This window comes from Dunckerocampus dactyliophorus, chromosome 19 (genome assembly GCF_027744805.1).
Source record: "Dunckerocampus dactyliophorus isolate RoL2022-P2 chromosome 19, RoL_Ddac_1.1, whole genome shotgun sequence".
NCBI lineage: Eukaryota > Metazoa > Chordata > Actinopteri > Syngnathiformes > Syngnathidae > Dunckerocampus > Dunckerocampus dactyliophorus.
In genome coordinates this window covers 9,692,247-9,719,434 of record NC_072837.1, presented here as the reverse complement: position 1 = coordinate 9,719,434, position 27,188 = coordinate 9,692,247, and the positions used below count along the sequence as shown (strand labels likewise).

General features: G+C 40.6%; 1 protein-coding gene across 4 annotated transcripts in view; it reads right to left on the bottom strand.

Annotated features, from left to right (window-relative positions):
- fam49a (family with sequence similarity 49 member A) overlaps positions 1-26,461 on the bottom strand; it is a 31,216-nt gene extending 4,755 nt beyond the window's left edge. The window contains exons 1-7 of one of the 4 annotated variants that reach the window (XM_054761990.1): positions 26,335-26,461; positions 10,126-10,179; positions 3,865-3,944; positions 1,678-1,799; positions 907-1,012; positions 689-825; positions 512-589 (exon numbers count right to left, since the gene is read on the bottom strand). In XM_054761990.1, the coding sequence (XP_054617965.1) occupies positions 512-589; positions 689-825; positions 907-1,012; positions 1,678-1,799; positions 3,865-3,934 (513 nt within the window). In that variant the 5' untranslated portion in view covers positions 3,935-3,944; positions 10,126-10,179; positions 26,335-26,461. Of the gene's footprint in view, positions 1-511; positions 590-688; positions 826-906; positions 1,013-1,677; positions 1,800-3,574; positions 3,655-3,864; positions 3,945-10,125; positions 10,199-26,334 lie in introns of those variants that run through there. The other 3 variants (XM_054761988.1, XM_054761991.1, XM_054761989.1) reach the window with 3 other exon arrangements.
- Positions 26,462-27,188: the final 727 nt, after the last annotated feature.

The window sequence follows — 27,188 nt, the reverse complement described above, 5'->3', positions numbered from 1 at the left end:
ATTGTGGACCAGGACTTGATGAGTTTGTTCACATACACGGGATGTCAACATAAGCGGGCACTGTTTTAAAAATAATAACAACACAGTGGACCAGGACTTGATGAGTTTGTTGACATTGGCGGGTTGTCGACATAAGCGGGCACTTTTTACGAATATTAAGAACACCATACTTGATGAGTTTGGCAACATAAGCAGACGCATTTTCATAAGAAAAGGACACTGTGGACCAAGAGTTGATGAGTTTGTCGACATAGATGGGTTGTCAGCATAAGCGGGCACTTTTTAGGAATAATAGGAACACTGTGGACCAGTACTAGATGAGTTTGTCAACATAAGCCGGCACATTTTAATAAGAAAAGAACACTGTACGCCAAGAGATGATGAGTTTGTCGACATAGACGGGTCGTCAACATAAGCGGGCACTTTTTAGTAGGAAGAAGAACACGGTAAAACAGGACTGAATGAGTCCACTTAAACGAGTTCAAATGTAGTACATTAATATCCAACTCACATTCATGTTGTTTATTCGGTTTCGACTGATGGTTCTTCTGTAATAGCTGAAGTCATTCTGGATGGCGGGAATCCTCATCTGAGAGGAAATGAAAGCAGTTGCTCAAATTTGTCGAAGACAACATCATATATGTCATGTGACGACAAACTGAGGCCATGAGGGAGAAGCGCCTGGCACCTTGAGTTCATCGAAGCGTAGCGTGAAGTGGAGGATTTCAGCAAACTGTTTAGCCAGCGCCTGCTCCTTCTCCAAGTGCTGAGTGGGCGTATAGGGCGGACATGTCAGGGACTCCAACAAACTCTTTAGAGCTTCCTCTGCACGCAGGCAAACACAAATCAGTCAAACGTATTGGCGTCCGCTCAAAACCCTAAAAGTACTGTGACAATGGCACACACCTAGCCTCAGAGAAAAACTGTAGAACTTCTTGAGTTTGATGACAAGAGGGCACACCGAATTCCAGGCTCGCTCCTGGAGCATGAAGTCACCGGGGTTCTGAATTGCCTGAAGAACACCACACACATCAATCATTTGACGATTTGGTGCACACAAAAATATAGCAAATACATTTTTTTGAGCTGAGGTTTGGTCCAGCACCTCACACTTCATTCTGACGTACCGCAGGGCTCTGTCCTAAGCACCCTGCAATACACTTCTTTCTAAACTGGTAGTTTAGACAGTCTGATAACTGACGGGACTGGCAGAAGACACACTCCTGACAAAGTTGTGCCAGGAAAGCAAACACTCTCCCACTTCAGGAGGAGTAAGCTCAGGGACAATTTGAAATTTAAACCATTTCTGTGGAGAGGGTTGCCAGGTGCTGAAAAATGGCTAAAAGCATGTGTTTCATCTAAGGAAGCTGAGATGCCTTTGAGCCTTCATCGACCTTCATCAGGTGCTCTGCAGAGAGCTCTTTCCCCTTGAGCAATCAGACTACTCAATAAATGGACAATTTTCTCCTCCAAATAGTACAGATATGGCACATTCTATTTTTTGGCCCATTGTTGTACATTGTCTTACATCTTTACAGTAATTGCATTGTAATCCCATAGAGATTCATCTATGTCTAATTTTATTCCCCTTAATCCTCTTCAGTCTTGTACATCACATCACAAGGGTATAAACAAACAAAAAAAAATACACCCAAGCAGATTGTGCAGGTTCCTTACATCTCTGATTTCCTGTCCGGCTCCCTTGTATGCCTGCAGACCCGACAGGATGCTTTCAGAGTCCTGGAGAACAGAATTCACCTGGTTCCATACTTCACATTCTCCTTCTGTGGGCTGTGCATCTAAGCAAAGCATGCACAAATCAGACACTCACAAACAGACAATATGTATTGATGCTAACAGCATGTATTGATTAACATGAATAATTACGAGTATAAAAACAGTTTTTGGGGACATCTGAGGCATTGTGCTGTGCCATAAAATGTGCACATTTTCCAGTGGCCTTTTACTGTGGCAAGCCCAAGGCGCACCACTACTGGTGGTGACCAAGCATAAGTTCTAAAATATTGTATGTCATTTTAAAGCTTGGGCTGTCATGACCACAAATGACTATGAAACTAGCTGTTGTAAATATAGAGCATCGCTGACATTTATACTCATGTATGTCTGGCGCCTGTTTAAAAAATAAAAAACATTGTCATGCCATCGTTTCCTCTTTACCGAGTAAACAAACACTGAGCTTGGGTGTAATGCCACAGAAGAGCATATTCCAGCGGGGTTAGAAAACAAAAGAAAGATAATATTTATGTTTACATTATGGTTAAAAAGCAACTGGCAATGTTATTCAAATATAGTACAGTGGATCCCTTCATATTTGCGATTCAGCATTCAAATTATTATAAGATAGTTTTTGTATTTATGGGAACATTTTTTTTCTCTCTCTGAAAATAGGCCATCTGTTTTTGTTTTATCTCATCTTATCCACCCTAAATAGGCAATAATTTAGAAATACGTCATAATGAAGCATAAAATGTACAGCATAAAGTGTTTGACATAATGAAGTGACGTCAGCGCAGAGGTTAGACTGTGACTCCAATTCTATCAGTTCTATCGATCATTATGGGCTCCACACAAACAGACGACTGCGATTGAGAAAACTCATTGCCAACGCGTAGCAAACTCTGAGCGGCTGCGGCCAGCGACACCGGTGAGCAACGCGCCCACATCCAGAGTGGATTACGAGTCCCCCACGGTTTTGCTTGACTGCCAGATTTGGAGGGAATTTGGGGTGAGATAAAATAAAATATGCCTTTATCCGTCCCACAAGGGGAAATTCCAGCTATTTACGATTCCAGGGTATCAAAGCAGTACTCTTGCTAGTACCCAAGATAAACTTACATAAATGTCGGTGTAAATTAATGTAAACTTACTTTTTTTTTATTTTAATTCGCGTTTACCTGCAAGAAAGTATTGAATAGCATCCTGTCCGCTCATTGGTCAGTCAATGAATCTCCTGGCGATTAGTCCTCGTCTGGTTGACAGCGATGAATAGTTGACTTTCTGGGATCGTGTCGCCAACAATTGTGTGCACGACGACACGCATAAGCGCAAAATTTAACGTGCACGAATTTCGCATGTTGCTTGACTGGACGGAGCCTCGCGAGAATCGCCGTTGCGTAGGTTCTGTTGAAAAAGAATGGACTAGAGACGACGTCGTCTCGTGTATGTGGAACCCGTTATCGTTATCATTAGTGGCGAGTATGTATTAGGGCCCGGACGATTATTTGCCCGATTACATTCATTGGTAACCAACAATTGGTAATCGTCCAAAACGGTCGGTCTCAAAACGTAACTCCTCGAATAGCAGAGATCTACTGTACTGTATAGATGGACATATTTTGTTTGACAATAGCAGAACATGCATGCACAAGCAAATAAAAGGAGACAGCAAAAGTCAAGGGTCAGCTCCTATTTTAGTCAATGAGTGCTTTTAAAAGCAGCACTAAACAAAAGAGAGAAACGCCAGCCAATCAGAAGGTAAATACGCTGACCCGTCACTTCTTGGAGCACAGAGGGGTGACTTTGTTGGTGTAGCAGAAAGAAAGGCTATGCTCACTTTCAAAGTCAAGGAAAAAGTTTGGCCCCTGTTCGAGCTCTGTGCAAGTGAGCACTTTTAACAGATTCCCCATTTGGCTTCTGCAAAAGAGAGAGAAAAGAAGTGACACACAGAAGGAAGAGAAAGGACGAAAAGTGTGAGTGATGTTAAAGTGTTTTAAAACAGTGAGGAAATTGGAAGCTGAAAGAGTCGCCTGTCATGTCTGGACGAAAGAAGGCATGAAAATACTGCATCCCCATCACCGAAAAACTCCTCTCTTATCTTTTTTTCCACTCCTCTGCCAGACTTACTTTCAAAGTCCAGGAAAAAGTGTGGATAGTTCTCTATTTCCCTTGTAAGGACTTTTAGCAGGTTACCCATTCCAGCAAACCTGATGGTCAAAATAGTCGTAAAAAGAGACGTAAAATGGATGAATGCAAACAGTACAGACAGTATAAAAATATCAAACACAATCACTAAAAACAGATTAAAAGCCCCAACACCAGAATGAAACATGTTCAACTTGTTTTTTTGTCATGCTCCCCAGGGGACAAAACTGTAAACACTGGTCAGCTTCATCAGCTTATTCCTCTTCATTCGTTTTTTTGGTGCAAAATTTGCAAGCAATATGTTATGTTGTACGAGTCTCATTTGCAAGTACGCATTTACGTTCAGTCCTCAGGGTATTGCTGTAGTCAGGAAGTAGCCACTGTGTTCCATCCTGTCTCTTTTTGAGCCAGAGAAAATGTTTGCCTGAAAGTAAAATATTGATGCTAATTCTGCATCGTCTGTTTAAGTGGAATGTACATTTAAATATCTAATTAGCGGTCATATTTGGAGGTGTTTGCCATGTCGCCGTGTAAATTGCTAATGCTTATCGCTAGCACATATGATGGACTTTCGAAGTCAATTAATATCAAGGTAATGCATTCAGTTTTATAATGCTTCAAAGTACAGGCTCTGAAATGGAACACAACTGGAGCCTTCATTGGGAACCTGTTATCTGTCTGCTGAGACAGCAAAGTAGAGACCAAACGTTAGTCCCTTGCGCACCCAATACACCTTCCTACATCTTCCCCCCATCCCCACGTTACAACTGTACGAGATTTTAGCATAGCTTCAGCATATCTCAGTAAAATTCACTTCAGCCAGCATTAAACTATTAACTGGGCCTATTTTTGCTTTTTCCTTTTTATGAGTTAAAAAAAAAGATGCATAAAAGGCATCTAACAACCCAAATTTTCCTAGCCTTTCTTTGTCATTAAAGATAGTGATTTATATTATTACAAAAACATTCCCATTCTAGTGGTTAACTTATTTTTACACTTGAAATGGGAGCTGAGAGCGTTACTTAGAGCCACTTAGAAAATTGCTAGTACAGTACAGAACAGTTAGAATGGATTATATAAATTACCTATAGAATAAATATTCCACTGTATTTCTTCTTACATAATATTTGGCAATCACCAGGGTGTAGCAGCGTTTCAAATAATAGTGTGTTATTGTTTTCCAGTAATCCATCCATCTTCTTCCGCTTATCCGCGGTCGCGGGGGCAGCAGCCTAAGCAGGGAAGCCCAGACTTCCCTCTCCCTGGCAACTGTGTCCACTTCCTCAAGGCGGATCCCGAGGTGTCCCCAGGCCAGTTGGGAGACATAGTCTATCCAACGTGTCCTGGGTCTTCCCCGAGGCCTCCTACTGGTCGGACGCACTCTGAACACCTTCCCACGGACGCGTCCAGGAAGCATACTGACCAGATGCCCGAACCACCTCATCTGGATTCTCTCTATGCGGAAGAGCAGCAGTTCTAGTCCATATCGCGTTTCTCACGGATGACAAAGCTCTCACTTTATCTCAAAAGGGAGAGCCCAGACACCCTACGGAAAAATCACATTTTTGCTGCTTCTTCCGGCGATCTTGTCCTTTTGGCCACTACTCAAAGCTCATCACCATAGGTGAGGGTAGGAACGTAGATCCACTGGTAAATTGAGAGCTTTGCCTTTCGGCTCAGCTCCCTCTTTACCATATTGGACCGATGCAGAGTCCACATCACTGCAGACGGTGCACCAATCCGCCTGTTGATATCGCGTTCCATCCTTCATTCCATCTAATTAAAAGCTAAATACAATACTCAATTATATTTTAATTAGTGCTGTCAAACGGTTAAAAGTTTTAATCCGATTAATCACAGAGTTGCTATGGGTTAATGTCGATGAATCACAATTAACTATCATTTATTTTGAATATACTGTATTAATTGAGTTTGCTGCAATCCACTTGGCAATTGTGTCATTCGATTTGTGCCAGGTAGACTTACCGAGGCCCCGACCTTCTGTGAGGGTGGTTTGTGGCAAGCTGGGCGATGCGTTAGCCAAAGTGCTTCAAAAAATATGCAAAATACGCTTCACGTTAATGTGGCACTTCTGTGAAAGTAAAACTTCCTGCAGAGTACGCATAATACTTAATGTCGGTCGATTGGTCTGTCATGTTTTTTTTCTGTCCTCAAATTTCCCTTTTCCATATTTTGGTTCTACAGGCTGCCACTACCGGATCAACTGCCCATTTGCACATGTGCGGTAGATGGGTAAATTGCGTTAACATTGTTAATCAATTAATAATGATGGTGGATTAAGCTGCATAAGCATGTCAATTTTGACAGCCCTAATTTTAACGAAACCATCACGAAGCTTAAACCACACACTTTTTTGTGTGTAATTATTCCCTCTACTACTACTCTCAACTGCCACTGCTACTGATGTGGTAGTTCCAACACAATAATAGACTATTAATAGAGAGTACCGCACGGTGCTTCTTCCAGACTAAACTACACAGATCCTGAACCAGTTTCTCTGGATTTGTGTCTTCCTAAACACATCCAAACAAAAGGGGAGAGAGACCTAAATGGTAGCGTCTCTATAAATATTTTATTGGAGGCAAAAAGCCAGTAAGAAGGTAGCAATTTCAGGGGACTACCCCCAGTATTACAAGAGGCCACAATTACGGGAAAAGCGAGTACGTCATAGGACGTCACATGAATAAAAATGGATAAAAGTAGTTAAAAGCATTCCGAGCAGCCCATTCATGATGAGTGGGTTGCATTGTAATCAAAATGTCAATTGAGTAACTATCCTGGAATAAAATAGTCTAACCTGCACATTTAGTAGCCTTTAAAGAGAGAGTGACTCTCTTTCTTCTCAAGCGTAAAGACGCAACTTGCCAGACTTAAATCATGGTGTGAAGATGATTACAAAAGAGACAGTGTGCCGCAGTGTGTGCATGATGATCACACCGCATTTCTGTGTACTGCCCCCAGCAAGCGATGGCTATTTTCAATCCTGCTATTCATCCCTCATTCCTCTGAGCTCTTCACACATTCTTACACTGGAGACCGAAATAACAAGCCTGCTTTCTGTTTCTCCCGAGGAAAGTCTGGGAACGTATACGATTATTACCACAGGATTCTGTGTGAGGTGGCACCAGAAGGGGGCAGTGCTGATTTAACTTTTACACAGAAGTGTGAAAGTTGAAATGGCGTCAAGTTGGCACTCATCCTGCAGTTGTCTACAGCCTGCAGCTACAGCAGCTACACTTCCTTTCATTAAGAGTCAGCTACTGTTTTCACTACACTCAGGTACAAAGTGGTCTTCCCCCTTTCCCCCCAATGAATAGTTCAGCTGGCGATGTGATGACATAGGTTTTGGTATTAAAAAAAAAAAATCATTATTAAAAAAGCTCCCTTTTGAGAAAGCTCATTGTTAATGAGCGATGATCCCAAAGGATGCCTACAGTCTGCTGGAATGGTATTATTGTGCATCATTGTACTGTACAAACCTATGAATGTGATTACGCCTCAGCAAAAGATAAGGAAACCCAAAGATCCTGCAAAATAGGCTGCTGTTTTTCTGTTTTACACAGAACCCAAGCATTGTGTGCGCTCTTACACAGTGGTATCCAAGACTGCACTAGCGTCTGGTTTGATATACAGTCGTTCCTCGCTACATCGCCATTCGGACATTGCTCTTTCACTCTAAAATATATTATATTGGCTTAAATTACACATTTTCAAGCATAAAAACGGCTAAATGAACAAAAATACAAATATAGGGCATTCACAAAACGTGATATGAAGTGTAATACATTATCTGTGACTTGTTGTGCGCGCCTTTAAGAAGAGGGGCCTGGGAAGTGAAGTGTATAACATCAGCTAGCTGGAGTCGACTGTAGCCGAGTGCTAGCAGCAGGTTAGCAGTGTAGAGAGTGGCCGACGTGTGTTCTCTCTTGTTAATAGAGCGATTAAAGGTCACCGTGAGTCTCTCCTTAACCACAAACAGTGGCAGTATTCTACACTGTCAGTAATGTTACATTGATGAGACAATAGCCACCTCAGGAAGCACGCTGTCCAGAATGCACATCCAGTCCTGGAAAAAAGCACTGGCTGTAACAGGTAGTGTACAATGTTCCATATATACTTTATTCCGTATGTTAGTGGTTTATTAGGCCCCAAACAATGATGGCGTCTGTGAAAACACCAGATATTGACATTACAACATAAAATTCAAGTTCCACAGTACTCTGGCTGTAGGTCTTTACACAGCTTACAATTTAGGAGTACCTTTGCTTGGCATTGCTTCCAGTAAAAAGGCTACATTTTCTTTGAAGAGCCTCAGCTTTTATTAGTTGTGTGATGACAAAATCCGTGACTTTAGTTTCCTTTAGTCGTATTCCTTAAACTTTACTTTCAACTTTAAATCCTCAACACCATGGTCTCCTTAATTTAGAAGGTTCCTCTTTCACAATCAATTATACAATGTCTTTCGCATTGTATGAAATACCATCTGACTTGGGGAAAAACACTCAAACCACCCGCAAAAACAATGAATGGATTCACTAGAATGGTGATTCGAAACCACTGTGCCAAGGCACAGTACTGTGATGGTCTCTAAATAGAATACAGTAACTAAGGCCATGCCAAAAATGCACATTTCCCCCACTCTGGTGGTAAAAATCTCCATCCACATTGGTGGAATAAAATGAAAAAAAAAAAAAGTCTGTCCACATAAAAACATTCACCAGCTATCATTGCATTTTGGCCAATCAGAAGCCTAAAAAATGCTATCACAGTTGATTTGGTGGTGTATTAGAACTAGGGAGAAATTAGATGTACAATGATATACACATTATCTTTAAAATCAGTATACACTTACACGCAGCCAAGGAGACCTAATGACCAAAAATCTTTGTTTTACCTGTCCACACAAACAAAGAAAAAACATACATTCGTGTGTGGACTAAAACACATAGAAAAATACAGTAATCCCTCGCCACTTCACGGTTTGAATTTCACTGCTTCACTCTATGACGCTTTTTTAAAAAATGGGCCTATTACGGCATATTTTTTGTCAAAATATATGCATAAATGCTAAATAAGCTAAAATACAAATATAAGGCATTCTAAAGATGCAATCAAAGACATTGGGATAATATGTAGTATTCTACAATGGTCACTAGGTGGCAGTAATGTTACTGTAATGCTTGGTTAGACACACAAGCGCCAGACTTGATTGTTGGATCAACAGGCTTTTATTGCAGGTTTGAAATAGCACCGGAACACATTTACAGCAAGACACACGAGCACGAGTCTTATTTTCTGTTAATATGTCTACTATATTGGGTAATAGAAGTGTAAAGGTGACTATAGGGGTGTTATTTCATGTCTAGAGAGCACTAATAATGTTAAAAAAACGTATTTAGAAGGTTGTAAAAATATACAACTTCGCGGTAGTTCACTTATCACCGTCGGGTCTGGAACCAATTAACCGCGATAAACGAGGGATTACTGCATATATTTGGAAAATATCCGTAGTCACGTGGACATGGCCGAAGTTTTACTTGGTCGTACATAACACTTAAAGTCCAGTTGTTGAATCTTCACAGAAATTAAACACCCAGCTTTGGAAAATGTGTTCCTTTTGGTGTAAATGCGTGGTGTTTCTTTTAATTATGACACCACAGACACAGCAGTGAAGCAGGGACATGATCTAACTGCCTTCCGGGCTGTCTGGCCTTTTCAAACAAACAATCTGCTAAAAGGTCATTTCCATTTTGTATGCAGTCCATTACAGCACTTACTCCCAGTAGATGATCAACAACTGTGTCTGGCAGAGACGAACCATCGTGAAATTCAGACTAAAGTATTCGCAAAAATTATTCTAAACTAAATTTGACGCTTTCACTCATGTAATCCTTATGCCTACTTTCTATGGTGCCTTTTAGTCTCGCATATTTTGAATCCAAAAGGCCAGTGACTGAAACCGCAAGTGGATTCATGGGGCAGCGACAAACGCAAGATGACAGGTCAGTCACTTTCAGTCCCAATCACCGGTTAACGTGACGGTTGGGATGTTTACATTGGGGGCTTTCACGGATGAGGCATGAAAAGGTTTTTGCAAATAGATGAGGTAAACAAGAACATTTGTATATTATTTTGTCTTTAATCTCCTTTATTATCCACATTACGCCACACCAGGGGTTGCAGCCTATTGTGTGTGTGTGTGTGTGTGTGTGTGTGTTTTACCTTCTCTGTAGCAGGACCTTGCGTTGCTATCTATATCATGCGTGTTGTTCTTCTCTGAAACAAGACAGAAAAACAACTGCATTGAAATCAGTGCGGTCTGAGGGCAAAATGATACTGGAAAGAAAAACAAAAATCACACGGTGCGTTCAACAGTAACGACAACTGTGAGCGTGGGTACGCTGTCAACTTTCCAGATGAACACACTTCCCCTTTTTCTCCTGACTCATGCTTGCATTCAGAAAGCGCATACACCGCTTACCCCATCACAACAAACACACACACACACACACACATCACTGAATTATTCAAAACTGAAATCGACACCCTTGTATCCAAAATAGAGCTGATTAAGCCTCTTGTCTGCTTGATGTCCACTGGAGTATTAAATATCAAGGGCCGGGCTGCTAATGGTCACTGGGATGAAATACAACTCCTGCGGGGCGAGAATAGGGGAAAAAAAAAAAAGATGAATTGGTGGTATGAGCCTATTCTGTCCTGCCTAAGGGTGTATAATGTCTTGCTTTGAATTCAGATGCAGAAGGCCTTGCCATATGTCACAGAAAATAGTCCTCAACTGGCTGTTCTGTTCCGACCTCCGCACTTCCACTTTGGAAAACCTGAACCACAAAAGAACAAGTGGAAACGAGGTGGGATGCTGCGGTCTGATGGATGGATGGTCCACAGGGACAGAAGATGTAGTCCTTACAAGGGCATGATGGTGTGTAGCTTCTCCCCATGGGTTCACACGTGAGTGGATATCACCTGCATATCACGCGACACACACATACACTTTTTTTTTTTTTTTTTTTTTTTTACATGAAATGCAGCCAGAACGCCATGCGGAGAGCCTTGTCTGAGCAGACAATTGACCATCGCACACTTCTCTCCACTTCATCCACTGTCTGAGACTGCAGACGCTGTCTCCGCTTCCTATTTCTACCCTGGTGACTTTCTTTTCCTCTTTCACGTTCACTTCTCTACTTAGTCATTCACACAAAAATAGGTTGTCATATATCTGTCTGTCTGTCTGTAGACAGCGGATAAATGAAAATCACCAGCATGGTCGTCATTCTAGCAGAAAGGAACAGCTTTTAACAGCGATCCAAAGGAGCCAGTCAATTGTAAACTAATAAAAGATTTAGGCGGTAAATGAGCAGATAAACGGATGAGTTAAGTAGTCTAATGAGTTAATCTGTCAATCATCACAGCAGGTGCAAGGCCCAAATACTCAGGGAGATGCACAGTCAACAGTAGGGACGAACCAATTCACATTTTTTCAGTTCCAATCCGATCCCGATACCTGAATCTGGACATCGGCTTAAACCGGTACTATTCCAACACTAGAGATCTGTTTGTTTTAATATGATTATTATTGTAGCGTCTACAGACCATATAAGAATGCCAAGAAGGAGGTTGATCAACAATCGCTTTATTGAGCGAAACGGGTTACTGTCGGCCGCACTCACGCCAAAAGTATATCAGCAAACGTAGATGTCTCCACACATGATACAGACACACACACACACACACACTCGGCCTGACAAATTCACGGTTTCAAAGACAGAGGACAACTGAAAACTCAAAACATCACACATGACTTTCGGGTTGCTTCATTATCTAGACTTCAATAAAAACGTTATCAACTGTTAAAGGCGGAATCTTGAGGAAATGTACATAATGTGAATGAAATGCTGTCATCATGAGGAGAAAGGAACGTTTGCGTGGGAAAATAGTTTCCCAGCGGAATCTCCTCACAAACACTTCCCTGCCCTCACACGAACTAAACATGTCCAAGTGGAAAGTTGGCAAAAAAAACTTTGAAACTCACCTCTAAGTGGAAACACACTGTGTTAGCTTAGCTTAGCAGAGCATGCTTGTGTGGCTGTGTGTGTGTGTGTGTGTGTGTGTGTGTGCGACTCAGGCTGGACGAGTGTCTTGTGTTTTACTACTTGTTAATGTAAGCGCCCCCAGCTCATCTTAACCGTCAAGAAACATTCTCAATACACACAACACACTTGCGGCCTTCAAAATATGAGCGCTTCGTGCCACATTGTCTAACTGTGCAAACAAAATAAAGGTGTCATAAAAAATATCTTACATAAATATTAGGGATAATATTATATACTATTAGAAAAGTTAGCAAAGCTAATTTAGGCCAAAAATACGTACAATTTGCCTAAATATGTATATTTTTAACTCGGGCATTTTTTTTACTAATAGGCCGTATTCAACGATGAAACAGTGATCATTTACTAATTAATTAATGTTTGAAAAATCGCAACAGAGTGAGGGTGTGGTGTTCGAACGGCGATGTAGCAAGGAATGAGTGTATCTGCTAAGTTAACAAATCATGTTAGCTTTGCGTTATAGGTGACAAAGCAAATTAGTTTAACATGTAATCATACAATTCTTTAATCATGAATCTTATTTTTACAATTTGCTAAGGGCCATTAAAAAAAACATGCTGGAAACGAGCCCCGAGCCGCACTTTGGACAACCCTAGTTTCCAAGAAACATGACATTGTTGTGGTAGGAGTACAGTATTGCTCACTGATGATTGGCTGTTAGTTTTCCTCAAACAAAAAGTATTACTTTAATTGGGATAAAACAAATTCCACCGACAAATAAGTTTCGTCTGATGTTGCAATTCTGTGTGTGTGTGTCAGCTTGTGACGTTAGGGCAGATGTGAGTGTCATATAAACTGGGGTAAAAATAACACAAATACCCTTGCATATACATACCAAAACACTCATAATTGAATTAAATTCTATCCTGGAAAAGCACTCACTCCTCCCTCAAGGCTTCGTCTAAAAGCAGTTCCCATGATGACAGCAGATTAAAATTGGGAAAGCACATGTATGGATACAACACTAGGTGCCAAACATTTTCCTCTTCAGCGGTTTACGCTTCGGGTTAAAGGGAGGACATATCTCATAAAAGTATAGTAACACATTGCAATCATAGCAGAAGACAAGGATAGAAGATTCTGTAAGAATTGAAAAAACATGACAGGGAGGTCATAAAGTCAAGGTCGATCGAGATCCGCATGTGTGTGTTTCTGGGGATCAACTGCGACAGAAAAAAGTGAAACTGACTTATCTAGAGCAGACGGGAACTGAGATGGAAAATCACCTTCTGAAGCGCAAGGAATGGTTATGAACGTGAACAACATCGAGACGAGCACTGGCACCATGACACACCAACATAAATGTTGTTTCTAGGGTTCCTGGGTACACAGATGCAAGTGATGGTGTTGCGTCCAGACTGAACGAACCAAATTCACAGTAAATTCACAGTAAATTATTTGTAGCCGGTATTAACATAACAGGACAAAGACTCAATTTGTTGAATGAACCACAACAGCGAACAGTCATGAGTCTGGGCGACATCTGTGAGTGCACTCTGTAAGTCTTTAATGACCAGTTGAGTGACTACAAAGTAACACCCACAGTATACCAACATCTAACAGTGATATTTTTCTAGCTTTCTGGAAGGCAGGACTTTAATAATGTCAAAAAACCCCAAAGCAAACTCATTTTCAGGGTGGATTAGAAATGTCACAGTAGCAGTTGTAGCAGAACATTCCTTAATTAACCTAAGGGGCAAATAATGGCTTTTAATGATGGAAAGGATGTTTTTGTTATTGTCTCTTGACAATATTTCTTGCGTTTCTGTGAGCTGCAAAGGTGGTGACAAGAGTTCAGTAGTTGAAGTGAGCCAAGCTAACAGATGGGATGATCCTTAAGAGTCTAAATGTGTTTTCATTTGAAACTCTTATACAAAAAGTTCAAGTTCTTTCCACTATTTGGCAAGTCTTGGGCATTGGGCGATGCTTGGATTGACACAATTCGGATTTTTCTTCTCTAAAAGTGGCATAGTTTGGATATGAGAGGGAAAAAAAAACCTGCCTATTTGTTTTTTCATTATTTCTTGTCTCTGGAGATTCACTTCAGGTGTCTGCCCGTTTATTTGCATGTAGTTTATGAGCGCCAGCGTATTCCTAAACCTGAAAAGGGGGTCTCTGGAGGGAAAGCACTGTTCTATTTTCAGATGTTTGGGTTTGAATCAATTATTTACGTGATCAAGCATCTAATCCATGCATGGCTCCAGGTCACGCAAGGGGATCTTTTGTGCACAAATGAGAGCGGGCTGATGTTTGGGTGGAAGGGGACACATCTGGCTCATGACGATTTGCATTCTTCAATCACAGGGGAGGTAGCACAAGGGTGAGCTGAGCAAAGGTTCAATGGGCTGGAAGACTACAGCTCTCCCGTGAGTAAATGGATGTGCGTTAATGTGACAACTGTGGGACGTCTTCCCTGCATTCTGCATGGCAACAGCTGAGGATTGGCTGATAGATTTGTTACAGCTCGCTGGGTTTTTAAAGGGATTTGAGACAACAAGAGAGGAAGTTCATAAACCATTAATGCTTTTATGTGTTATGCGATACTGTTACATGACAATCATGCCTCGGCATCACTTGCAACATTAAAAGGTGTTGAAGCACCAATATAATTACCATGGGAGTTGAAAATACTGACAAATAATTGGTAATACTGAAAAAAAACATCTCAGTCTCTGCATCAAAACTTTCTTTCTTAGAAATTAATAATACGACCGATTAATCAGCTTCAAGAATTGATTGTTGACTGTAGGGCTGCAGCTATTACATTTTTTGTTTTAGCAATCAAATATTCTCCTGAAAATGTTTTCGATTAATCGAGCAATTGGAAAAAACATTTTTGCTTGGTAAAGGAGCACTTAAACACACAAGAGAAAATAAAACATTTCACAAAATAATGAATGACCAATTGGTTTATTTTTTAAGATAAATCAACCGTTTTAGTTCTTAAATTCACAAATACTTGTCACTCCTGGTCACGTGACGACAACAGGTTGGTGACGTCATAGTTTTCAGAAAGCAGTGATTTCCTTATCTACACGGCAACGACAAGCCGGTGTATTCAGATTTTCTCTGTACTGTTTCAGGGCACCCTGAACACAGTTTCCGTGTGGATGAAAAGCTGAAACGATAAAATACTTCGTCGTTTTGACCTGAAAACGTTTCCGTGTGGAAGCCCCTAAGACTTTATCAACATTTTTTATTGGAATCGGACCCAAACAAATCCATATTGGTCCGGCCCTAGTTTGTCACATTTTGTATACATTTGTAGCACTAAAATATCTGTAAGTAACTACACTGTATAAGACATGAAATATGCCCAGCCAGATATTTGAAAAATGCAACTTGTAGGTGCTCAAACAGTCCATTTCCTTGGATAACTCCAATTTAAAGATGTATGAAACAGCACATAAAAGGGAATTGTCCTTTATTGAACATTGGAGAAAAATCCTGCGACATATGGTCAAGCTCTTCTCAAGTTAAGCCCATTAACAATAGTCCTTAAAAAAATGTTAAACACCACACTGCCACTCTAACCAAAACAACATAACTGACCTTGGCTCTACGCATTCATTTTAAAAATCCCTGACTTGTTTTGACTGGCCAGTAAAATGGGCCTTCAAATTGGGTTAGGGGAGGCGAGTCTCCCTTGGATTCCCTTCACTGGAGCAAATGTGACAGCAGAGCGTGTTGGGGGGTTGCATTTTGCCCTAATATGGACACAGGTCAAGGGGGTAGAGTGTGTGTTGTCGTGAGAGCGTGGGCTGGGCAGAGATGGGGAAACCTGCATTGCGAGATCACAATGTATCTGTCAGTACGTTTACATGCACTACAGAACACCAACGTATTGCATTAAAATCGGTAATGAGTGTAAAATGCATGTAAACAACTTAATCTGCTTGTGTTCGACTCTTCACAAATTTGATTGGAAACCATACTCCTCTTACATGTACAGTAATCCCTCGTTTATTGCGCTTAATTGGTTCCATACCAGATGGAATATTTTTTTTTATAGAAAACCAGTTTATGGCCTTCTAAATGCGGTAACATTCACTGAAAATAATCTTGTCATTTTGGATGAAATTTAAAAAAGGAACCATCCATTAATCCACCCTATGAAATCGGTTTTATTTATTTTTTTAAATTCTGTTTTGTTTTTTTCCCCTAATTTTGTTTTTCCGCGTTTTAATTTTTTTGAATTCCATTTCTTACCTTTGACACTTATTTTACCAGCATAAGAGTGCGTGCTTTTTGGGTTAGTGAATAAAATGTCCATTAATTAAATGCAAAAATCCTTACATTTACTGATGCATTACATCATTGGCCAGTTTTAACCAATAATTCAGAAATGGAGGTAGCCTGGCTAATTTTTCGTATGGGATGTCAGCCTCTGCACACATTGCTACAAAATCCTCAACAACCTGTCATGGCCATGCTTGTGATGAAGGAAGATGTTGTCACAGATGCAATTCCAATTGCATTATTAATGTAAGATAATTTTTATGACACCCTTACTTTGTTTACACAGTTAGACGAGATGTGGCAAATGACGTTCTTATTTTGAAAGCTGGAAGGAAGTGTGTTGTGTGTATTGAGAATGTCTGTTGACTGTTAAGACAAGCTGGGAGCAGGAATAAACGTGCCTCCAGTCTTTTTTTTCCCCCCACTCAGAGTTTGCACGGCGTCAACACGCTTACATTAAAGTGGTAAAACACAACATGGTGAAAACGCACACATACAGCCGTACTAGCATGCTCTGCTAAACTAAGCTAACCCAGCTAGCTTTCAGGCACACTCCGTAAGTAAGAGTTTTTTTTGCCAAATTTCGCAGATGTTTCAGGTCGCCGTTTCTACATGTTTAGTTCGGTAGGGGGTGGGTTAGTGTTTGTGATGAGATTCTGCCGCGAATGAAAGGTCCACCGGGGAAATCCTTCCCCACACAAATGTTCATTCTCCTCACGGTTGCAGCATTTAATTCACATTATGACAATTTCTGCGAGATTCCATGTTTAACAGTGAATTCCGCGTTTATTGGCCAATTCCGTTACTGTTGGCCCTAATCATATGGCCCTAATGCTGCCTTTACCGTCAAATTATGAAACCATTGAAACCTCGGTTTTCATTCGTAATGCGTTCGAAAAGTCAAACAAAAAAATGAAATGTGCAAAAACAGAAGCAATCTTCCCAATAAGAAAGCATGTGAATCCAATTAATGTCGATTCCACTAAATATTCCGCGGGCAAACGGGCTAGTTTGTTACGTACAATGTTTGGCCGTACGAAAACAGACATGGTGTATGAAAAATGGGACGAAATTTTGTCGAGAACTGTCGTCAAAACCGAATCGTACGATTTCAAATACATTTCACTGTACTTGTGTAAGACTTCATTTTCAGTGCTGACCAGTACCAAGACATGACGGATAGAAAAAAAACCTGCCGAGAGTGTCACTCACACACATCAAACCATCTTCTCTCTGAAAAACGTAACAGATAACTACTGGCATGTAGAAGACCTCTTCCTTGGTGAGAAAGCGACACCTTAATAAGCTGACAAGGGCATCATCGCCTCCTAGCGTTTCGAGAGTTTGGCCAATGAATGAATTAGGCCCAGTGCATGTAAACTAGGACTTCAGAGAGAAGTGTGAAAACATGATATTAACGTAAACGTACTGACAAACTCTTTTTCCATTTCTTCTTGCAGTCTACTTCAAATACCAGAAGACCATTCATGTGTTTTGCTCTTTTCGGAGGTCCCTCTGTAAACACACTGGAGGTCTCTCAAATACATCAACCGCAGCTTACAACTGAATGCTCTCACAAAGCGTACACTACCACACACTTGAGTCAGTGACACAAGAGTTGGGTCTGATGCTAATCTTAGATGACTCATCATAAAGTCACCATCTGGCTTCTGGTGAGAAGAAAAGGATGCTAGATTCTAAAGTTCTTTTGAGCAACTTGGAAAGGCGTCTGTGAGTTTAAGAGGAGAAAGTGAGCGTGGAGGGAGGTGACACATTACAGAGAACAATAGAAAGAGGAAAATAACCCAGGGCAAGAGGCAAGTGGGAGAGTAAAGGAGAGCATTTGGTATTTGAAGAGGCGGCGGTGGAGTGGCTGTCTGACCAGTAGCAACCACCGCAGCGTAAAAATTCCTCCAACTTCTCCGCTCAATGCCACTTCTGTTCCTTCCGAGCTGTGCATGTCAACGGGACTGCAAATACAAAGGGAACCATGTGTCTGTGTGACTGACGTTTGTTCGAAACGCAACTACAGTCAGTTCGTATGTGAGAGTATCCATCGCCCGTTATACAGTACACTTAAGTCATGTTCACCGAAGCTGCAAAATCCCATCTTTATTTAAACATTACACAGTCACGGGTTGGCTTCAACGTTGGCTTGGCTTCAGCATTTTTAAAGAATAGTCATTTTGTGTCAATCACAAGCCGGAAAATTAACACAGCAAAGTTATTCCAAAACAAAACTGAAGACCCTCCCAAAACTTTGACTATACTGTAATTGAGATGTGCTATATCCTAAGTGACAAAATGACCGTCTCTCGGTAATGGGTGATACTGAGTTTTTAATCAAATACCGTCAAACCCTCCTGCGACAGTAAAGTCACGAACACTCGGTCCCGTGCCCCTCCACGCCTGATCTCCGGAGAGAATAGCTGACACGCTCCACACAATTGCCTCAACACTTGTAACCGCATCCAATACGCTTAAAGAAATGAATGAGAATTTAAAAAAATTAAAAACGTGCTCTGAAACCGTTCTGTCCTCATTTTTGAAGTGATACACCAAGTTTAAGAAATCAGACTGTTAGACTCAAATTGTAATCATGCAACTTTATTCACAAACGGCAATTAATTGCGCCTGGACTTGAACAGCGAGCCTGCAGTCCCATCACTGCGTTAGGACGCACATCCTCATGGTGTAGTGGCTGAGGGGGAAGTGGTTCACCACGCTTCATAGCAATGTTGTGCAGTAACTTGATTAATGTTCAAGTGTTGGTGCATTTAATTTAATTTAAAATGAAAGGCGCTCTGGAAATGACCAAAAGCCAAAATGAAAAAACAAACTATGATTTATCACTGTAAAATTGAGGTTTAATGACCTACACAAAAGCCGACTGCACAACCAATGTGCCAACATGTCGGCGCTGAAATGTGCGTACCAGTAATCCTGAGTGTTCGTAGGGATTTGTTCCCACCTAAAACAAATCATAGATAAGAAAATATTCATGAATGCCACAACTCCGTAAGAACTTTGGAAGCAGGACTTTACAAATCTGTTCTTAAGAACGGTTGGAATGAGGCCCGTTGTTCGTAGCAAACTAGTCTGTTGTCTGTGTATCATTTCGCAGAATGATTGAGTAACGCATTGGCGACTGTCTCTTTTTTGTTTCTCGTTAAGTGAGCATCACCCAGCTTGTTCATGCAAAACACCACCAACCCAAGGTTTCACCGGATCAGTATTCTATTCATGTACTGTATACACAAGAAAAACTAATACTACTTCTTTCATATTTATATTTGAATACAGGACGTTTTACACCATGCTACTAATGTTTAGCCCGGTGGAGCTCATCTCTCAACACGCGAATCCAGGTTTTCCCAAACCTTTAATTTAAAAATTCTAAATTGTATTCACCACCAAAACAGCAACATAAACTATATAATATTGCCAGAACTTCAACACAAATTAAGAACAGAACACAAAACAGACGACTTATTACAACATACTAGGGATGCAACTAACGATTATTTTCTTAGTGGATTAATCTGAAGCTTGTTGTTTCGATTAATCAAGTAATGGCTTGGGCCCTAGATCAGGGGTTGGCAACCTTTAATATCAAAAGAAGCATTTTACCCTCTCTTCCACTAAAGAAAAATAGTCTGGAGCGGCATAACATAACACAACACAGCTTATAAACTTTCAAAACTTTTCATTTTTCTTTAGTTTAGCTGTCCCAACAAGAGAATACAGTAGTACCTCGCATAACATAAACCTCCTTTTACATCAATTCCACTGAACATAAAGAATTTATGTAAAGTTTTTGCTTCGTATTACAGAAGAAATTCCATATAACATAAAGCGTCAAGTCAGTGCAAGTCTTTTTTTTTTTCAATCAACTTTATTAATGCTTCAAGTCGGTGCAAGTTCAGACTAACACTTGGTGACGCCTTCTGACGCATCACGCTCTCATTGGCTGATTTTCGGGGCACCGCCTCCGCTCTAATCTCATTGGCTGATTATCAGGGCACCGCCTACGCTCTCATCTCATTGGCTGTACGTGAGTTTGTGTGAGAGACAGGCTTCTCCCTTCAAACTCCTTCCTCTTCGTAGTCCCCCTGAAACTAACTGAAACAATTAACTTAAGTTACAAATTAAAATTTTGCACACAGCATTATCGTGTAGTGCGTGTGCGTTTGTCTGTGAGACCAGCTGATTCTTAGACTCTTTGAGTCGCGTTTCGACTCAGGCTAGTCCTCCTCCTCCTTCCTGCCTCCACCTGCGCTCCTGATCAAGACATCTCGTGAACGGTAGGATTGTTTTTGTTTTTCAGTTTTATTCATTTACAGTAATCTTATTTATTACCTTATTTTATATTGGAATGTTACTCTACTATGTTTATGCTAACGTTTTCTTATATTTTGCTACCATATTTGGTGAACTTTGAACATTTTGAAGTGCCAAAGGGGTGAGTTTGGGAAGATCTTGGAACGGATTAGGCTATTTACATGTATTTTACGCTTCGTATAACATAAAATCCCTATAACATAAAGGTTCTCGGAACGGATTATTTACGTTGTAGGGGCGTCTACTGTACAGCAAACAGGCAGCCACACAACGGCTTCCCCCTCCCTTTGCCTTGCTCATCCAATCACCAGTCTGAATTCAGCCAGGATGCATTGACAGACTTACAAATAGTCAAATATTTTTAACTCAAAAAAAAAAAAAAACAATAATAAAAAAACAAATTTTCTCTACTAGTGTGTTAAAAAATATTCGAGTTCTGCAAAGGCAGCCAGAACAAGGAAGCTAAAGTTCCAAGGGTTACTGACCCCTCGCCATATGGACCAATTCAATATGAATCAAACACAAGCGGTTAGTCCGCAATATATTATAAAAGAGGCAAAAACGTTGATCATTGTTTTTCCAAAGTCAAAGCTGATGTGTGTGGATATCTTGTTTTGCCTAAAATAATAGGTCTGCTTTCATGGCTGACTAACAAAATTAAAAAATAAGGTTATTTACATTTTTTAATAATAAAAAATAAATTAATCAAATACCAAAATAGTTGTCGATTAATTGGATAATTACCCATTAATCACAGATTCGTCCATTAATTGTTGCGGCTCTACAACATACTGTACAACCTTTGCCGATAAAATGTATGCCTGACTGGCCTCACCCAGGACTCGTTATTTGTCCCAATCTTAAGTTTAGAAAAGGGTGTTTGTTCTAAGCTGCTAAGATACACAATGCTATCATTATTGTTGTTCACACCTTACAGAAAAATGATCTCTGGGGACGTTTTAATTAAAAACAGGCGATGCCAGGGCAGCAAGTGGGACTTAAGGGTGTTGCCTGGGAAAACAAACCTACTTATGGCTTTAGATCTATTGTGAGAGATCAGTGCTAATCATGAGACGAAATGATACCACTGAGCGCTTTGGTCTGCCATGTATTGTAGGACAAGTGTGCCTTTTCAACCAATGTCAAGATAATAAAAAGAAGAGGCCGTATACATCCCCCTCTATGTAGTTTCCCCCTTGCGCTGCTTTCATTTTCAACGGGATGTAGTGTGTCACCGTCTGACATGCGAATGTCTTGAGCAAAAGCGGACCATAACTTTAGAGAAACAACTGACTGATGGCTGAGAAGATATTCTTGTCAAAATGCAGCGGACATTGACCTGAATAATCAAATCATTAAGCTGAATAACCTACATTAGTCACCCCGTCCTACAAGCTGGCTGTATTGTGAATTACACATCACTCTTTTGTCTCCTTTCTCCCTCACACACTTACAGTACAATGCTATTTGAATGAAACCACTTTATATTGCTGCTCTTTGCCCATCTGAAACAGCTGTAATGTGGTCAGTGAGAACGGCTGAAGAATAAAAAGCTTTTCAAGCGTTCTAAAACGCTTCGCCAGCTGTGTAAGCGAAGAGAAACAGGTGGACGGGACTGTAAAGGACCGTTACAGTCAAGTACTACACCAAACGTCTCTTTCGCTTGATTTAGCAGCAGTATTACATGTGATTATAACCACAGAATGACACAACAAGTACTTCCTCAATTAATTCTGCAGCCTGTTTAAGCAGCAAACAGACAGAATAACTTCTGCTGCTTGCGTCTTTCGAAGCGAAATCCAATATTAGCCCTTTTTCCACAGCAGAAACTTTTCAGGCACCTTTTTCATTTACCTGGGATTGAAAAACCTCACTGCAATTCGACCAAAATGACCTCAAAACCTTAATAAACTTTCCCCAGAGCCCAAACTTTCCCTCAAAAAGTACCTAGGAGCGATTAGGAACTTTTTTTTTTTTAGAATGCCTGAAACTTTTGAGGGGAGGTCTTTGTGTTGCAGAACGCTGATTGGTGGAACACACTTGCAGAGTTTCTACTCAGCCATGTTTTTGCTAGTGTGCCGTAGGGCTGGGCGATATATCGATATTTTCAAAATACATATTTATTTTAAGCACGATATCAAAAACAAGCAACTTCCACAGCCTAACCCGGCTGGAGACAGACTACCGTGAGCGCAGCCTGATTAAGATTGAAGATTATATTTTACTTTCTCTATATTTATTTTAAAGTACAAAGGGAAATATGTTGGTAGATATAAACTTCCAATTATTAAGATAATGGAAGCTTTAGTAATAAACAGTGAGTAAGAAGAAATTATACATAGAAAAATGACGTATAAAAATAGTACTGATCAGAAAAAAAAGATGCATCGAGCTGCATCGATAATCGTTTTATCATCGCATCGCGGGCCTATGAATCGTAATCGCATCGAATCGTGAGGTGGCCAGAGATTCCCACCCTTAATAGAAGCTGACGGACGGTGAACACGACAAATGCAGTCAGTGCATGAGCTTCACCTGCACACGAGTAGGCAGCGGGAACATAAAGAGTAGTGAAAACACACTCACAGAGAGCTGTTGTCTCGCTTGACAGGAAGGCCCATAAAAGTGAAACGTGAGCAGGAAGTGTGCAGGGTCATGAGGCAGCAGTGTTGCGCGCACACACACACACACACACACGCACACACACAATCACCCCTACTGGTAAAGACAAGCAAAGCTCATACACACACACACGCACACGCGCACAAACACAATCACACAGACTGGTAAAGAAAGACAAGCAAGCAGACAGTTTGAGCTAAATGAGGAACTCGGTGCAGTCGGTTTGATTCTCATGGTCACATTGTGACACTTGCATAGTTTACTATACACAATTCATTTCCTCAGAGGAGAATGGAAACAGGAGGCGGGTGAGGACAGCCGACAATGAATAATAACAAACACGGGAGAATAGACGCGCGAGAATAACAAAAACATTAGCCCAAATGGACATTCAAGCCTTTTTCCAGTTCGACTGCTAAGCTCGTAAGAGATAAGATGCACCGACAGCTCAGCTTTATTAATCCTGTGTGCCAAATTGTGAGACTCAACAGGCTTCCTGTTGGTGGTTATTGCAAGCCTCTTTTATGATTCACACCTGTTTTTCATACAGCGATGTATCAAAATGTTTTTTTTCTTCTCCATTGGTTCTCATGTTCACTGGTACCTACCATTTCAACGAGGAGGATGCTAACACATTTAACTTTGTTGTTGAGTGGCACAACTGCAGAAGGCAATACCAAACTGTAAACCAATAAATAAACAAATACACTCAGTAAAGTATCATAAAGTCTAATCAATTTAGACCGCCACGAGTAGATTTGGTTATTATATGGGACTGTGCAACTCTCCTTAACACACCACAACTTTTTCACTTCCAATCCGATATTGCATCCTTGAATGTCGGGCGATACAATATCGATCCGATATCGAACAGGTCATACATAATTTTATTGCTTGTTTAAATAGCGTGGAATGTTAGAAAAGGCTTGATCAAGTGATATTACTTAGAGAGAAATAGTCAGCAACAGTAGGTATGAGGGAAAACTGACCCATTTACTTATTGATGCATCTGGTGTATAGTTTTATCGACAATAGGCATAATGTAGCCAGGCTCGACATGCTCAATGAAGCGTTTAAACTCACCACCGTTACAGCCAATTACTTTTTTTGCTTTGCAAATGTTTCAAACAGCGGTGGATGTTTCAGGAAGCCGTGGTGTTGCTTGTTCGACATGATGTGGAAGTTGCATATCATGAGGTTGACGTGTTTTGTTTTTTTTTACTATCCGTGGTTTAAATTTTTATGCCGCTTCTAAAAAAAGAAAAGTCTGATTGAGAATTTCATGAGATTTCCACGAGATCTTGTGATTTTTGATTTACTGTAATCGGCAACCGCTACCGTACCTTTTTTCTTGAAAATGGCAGTCAGGAAGTGTTTTTTTTTTCATGTGAAAATCATCTCTCCAAACTAGAGTAAGGCAGCAATGGGAAGATTTATTTGTTTTCAGGGAGCAAAAGACCTACTTCAGGGCCAACGCTCCTCTGCTCTTACCACTTCACCGACAGCAATTTCGTCCACAAAGCACAGTTCGACTCCGGATTCTCCAATTATTCATCCAATTATATCCAACATCAATTTCTTCTTTACTTTTTGCTGATAACCATTCGCATGTGACCACTTGAGGGCTGTGTGTCTGTCTCTGTGCAGCTCTGAGCTTGAGCCGACCCTTCACCAACTGCAACAGAGTAGGCAGATTCCAAGCACATCAGCCAAGAGGAGAAGAATCCAGATTTACTCCGTACACAACCAATATAATTTTAATAGCCCCTGAAATGAGCAGGATAGGGTCCGGTTAAGGTCTGCCATCTATCTACGGCAGTGACGTATAGTGACAGGCAGAACAATTAATTGCCCTTCCACTGGGTGGCAGAAGACACATTATTAACCTGCGTATCCACCTGTTGCCATTCATGCATTTTTGCTTGTTGATGTGAGATTTTCCAATGTAAAATATGTGCCTTGGCTCAATAAAGGTTGGGAAACACTGGATGTAAAAGTGCAGCTTGTTATTTCCATAACAGGAGAGCACAGAACTCAGCTCAACTTTTGCAAGACCACAGTAGCTATTTGTCCAGTTGCTATTTGCCATGACATTCACACAACATTCCATAAATACTGCAATTAGAGCTGAAGAGAAAACAAAGAAAGAAAACACACACACACACATACACAGTGTGTGTGAATTGCAGCTGTTGGCGTAGGTTTTATCACCATCTAAAGAGTGCCATTCTAGTAAGTGGAGAACCATGAAGAAGCATGATTTATAGAGCAGAGCATCTCTGTATTAAACATTTGGGACTTGTTTTAGTGAATTTTACTACATGACTTAAAATCAACATTATAGAACAAGTCTAGCAAGGCACACATGCTCCAAAATAACAAAAAAATACACATTTGTGGCATGAATGAGACATATTAAATAGGATGAATCATGAATTGAGCAAAATATGTGCCCTCACTGGCATCCCAAGGGGCACATTTGAGTCCAGCTCAGGTCAGGAGAGACAGCTGCAGCCATACAAGACTTCCGATTGCTTTCATACTACTTTCAGCTCCTTCCACAGCACTGCAACAAGCCATCTGCTTGTCCAAACCTACATTGGCATCCGCCTGGAATGTCTACATAAAGTTAGTTGGCCAGGGGAGTGGTGCCGAATGAAGTGTTGTTATGTTGTTAGTACGCAGTAGAACAAATCACGATGAAAAACAACAAGGACACAATTTGGAGAGCAGTAACAGTAAAAACTCCTGAAATGTATATGGAGATTCATCTGCTCTTTGCCAGTTGGGTTTGGTGGTTAACCAGTTAACCAAAAGTGCTCCTACGAAATAAAGCAGTAAAACGCAGATGGTCAGAGTGCACATAAGGCGTTGGAAAGATGATTATGATCCATGCAGCGATATAACACAATGTTTGGCTCAGTCTGGAGTTTAGGGGAGGCTAATGCAAGCTAGCTGAGTAGCCTCCCCGGCATCTCTTCCCATGTGAGCTCATTTGACAGTCAGGGGCTTGACGAGGAAAGAAAGCAAGGCGATTAAAGCACACTTTGAGCAGTCAAAATCGGGATAAAAGCAATTTAAATGAAACAAAAAAACTCACCGGTGTGCAGCTTTCTAGCGAGTACTCGCTGAAGAAACGATTGGAACAGGTCTTTCGGCGACCTTGGTAACTCTCCAGCAGCAGCACTGAATCACGGCGGAGACCCCGCCCTCTGCCTCCAGTATAACTCTGGAAAAAACGGTTCTACGCTTAAGCCACGCCCATTAACGTTCTAATTGGTCCAGATTAGGGACAGTGTAAAATGAGCCAATTAAATGCTTCACAGCTTACTAGGGTTGGGCCATATGGCACATTTTGGTATTGATGACGGGCCAATTTTGCCGGTAGAGATACTTTTTATTTGAAAATTTCAAGATCATTTCATGATTGTGTGGGTTTGCCTTTAAGGAATTAATTAATTCGAGAAAGATTTTAGGGAAGCAAAAAAATCAAAACAATATAACAATAACAGCATATATGGCAATAAAAAGAAAAATCAACAAAATAATAAAATTATTCCTTTATTCCAGCAGTGTCCAAAGCGCACCTCGCGGGCCATGTGAGGCCCACGGTTTGTTTTTGATAAAAGCGGAAAGCAGAAAGGCAAAATGTAAACAGAATAAGCTGAAGTGTTGATGTGAATAACTAATAATAACACAACTATTTGTCATTAATATATATATATATAAATTTAAATCAAAAAAATTTAAAAATCTAAAATTTAAAAAAAAGTCAAATCAAAGGATCCTTTGATTTTTTTTCAGTATGTGGAAAAAAGTGCAAAAACTTTTATTACAAACAATTGTTTGAGCAAATAGTGCATAATAAGTGAACGAAAGCACCTATTAGTTTTCATCTTCATCGTTTTTTTTTTTGCATTCCTTGCAACTTCCAGCTAATCCAACCTCCTAACA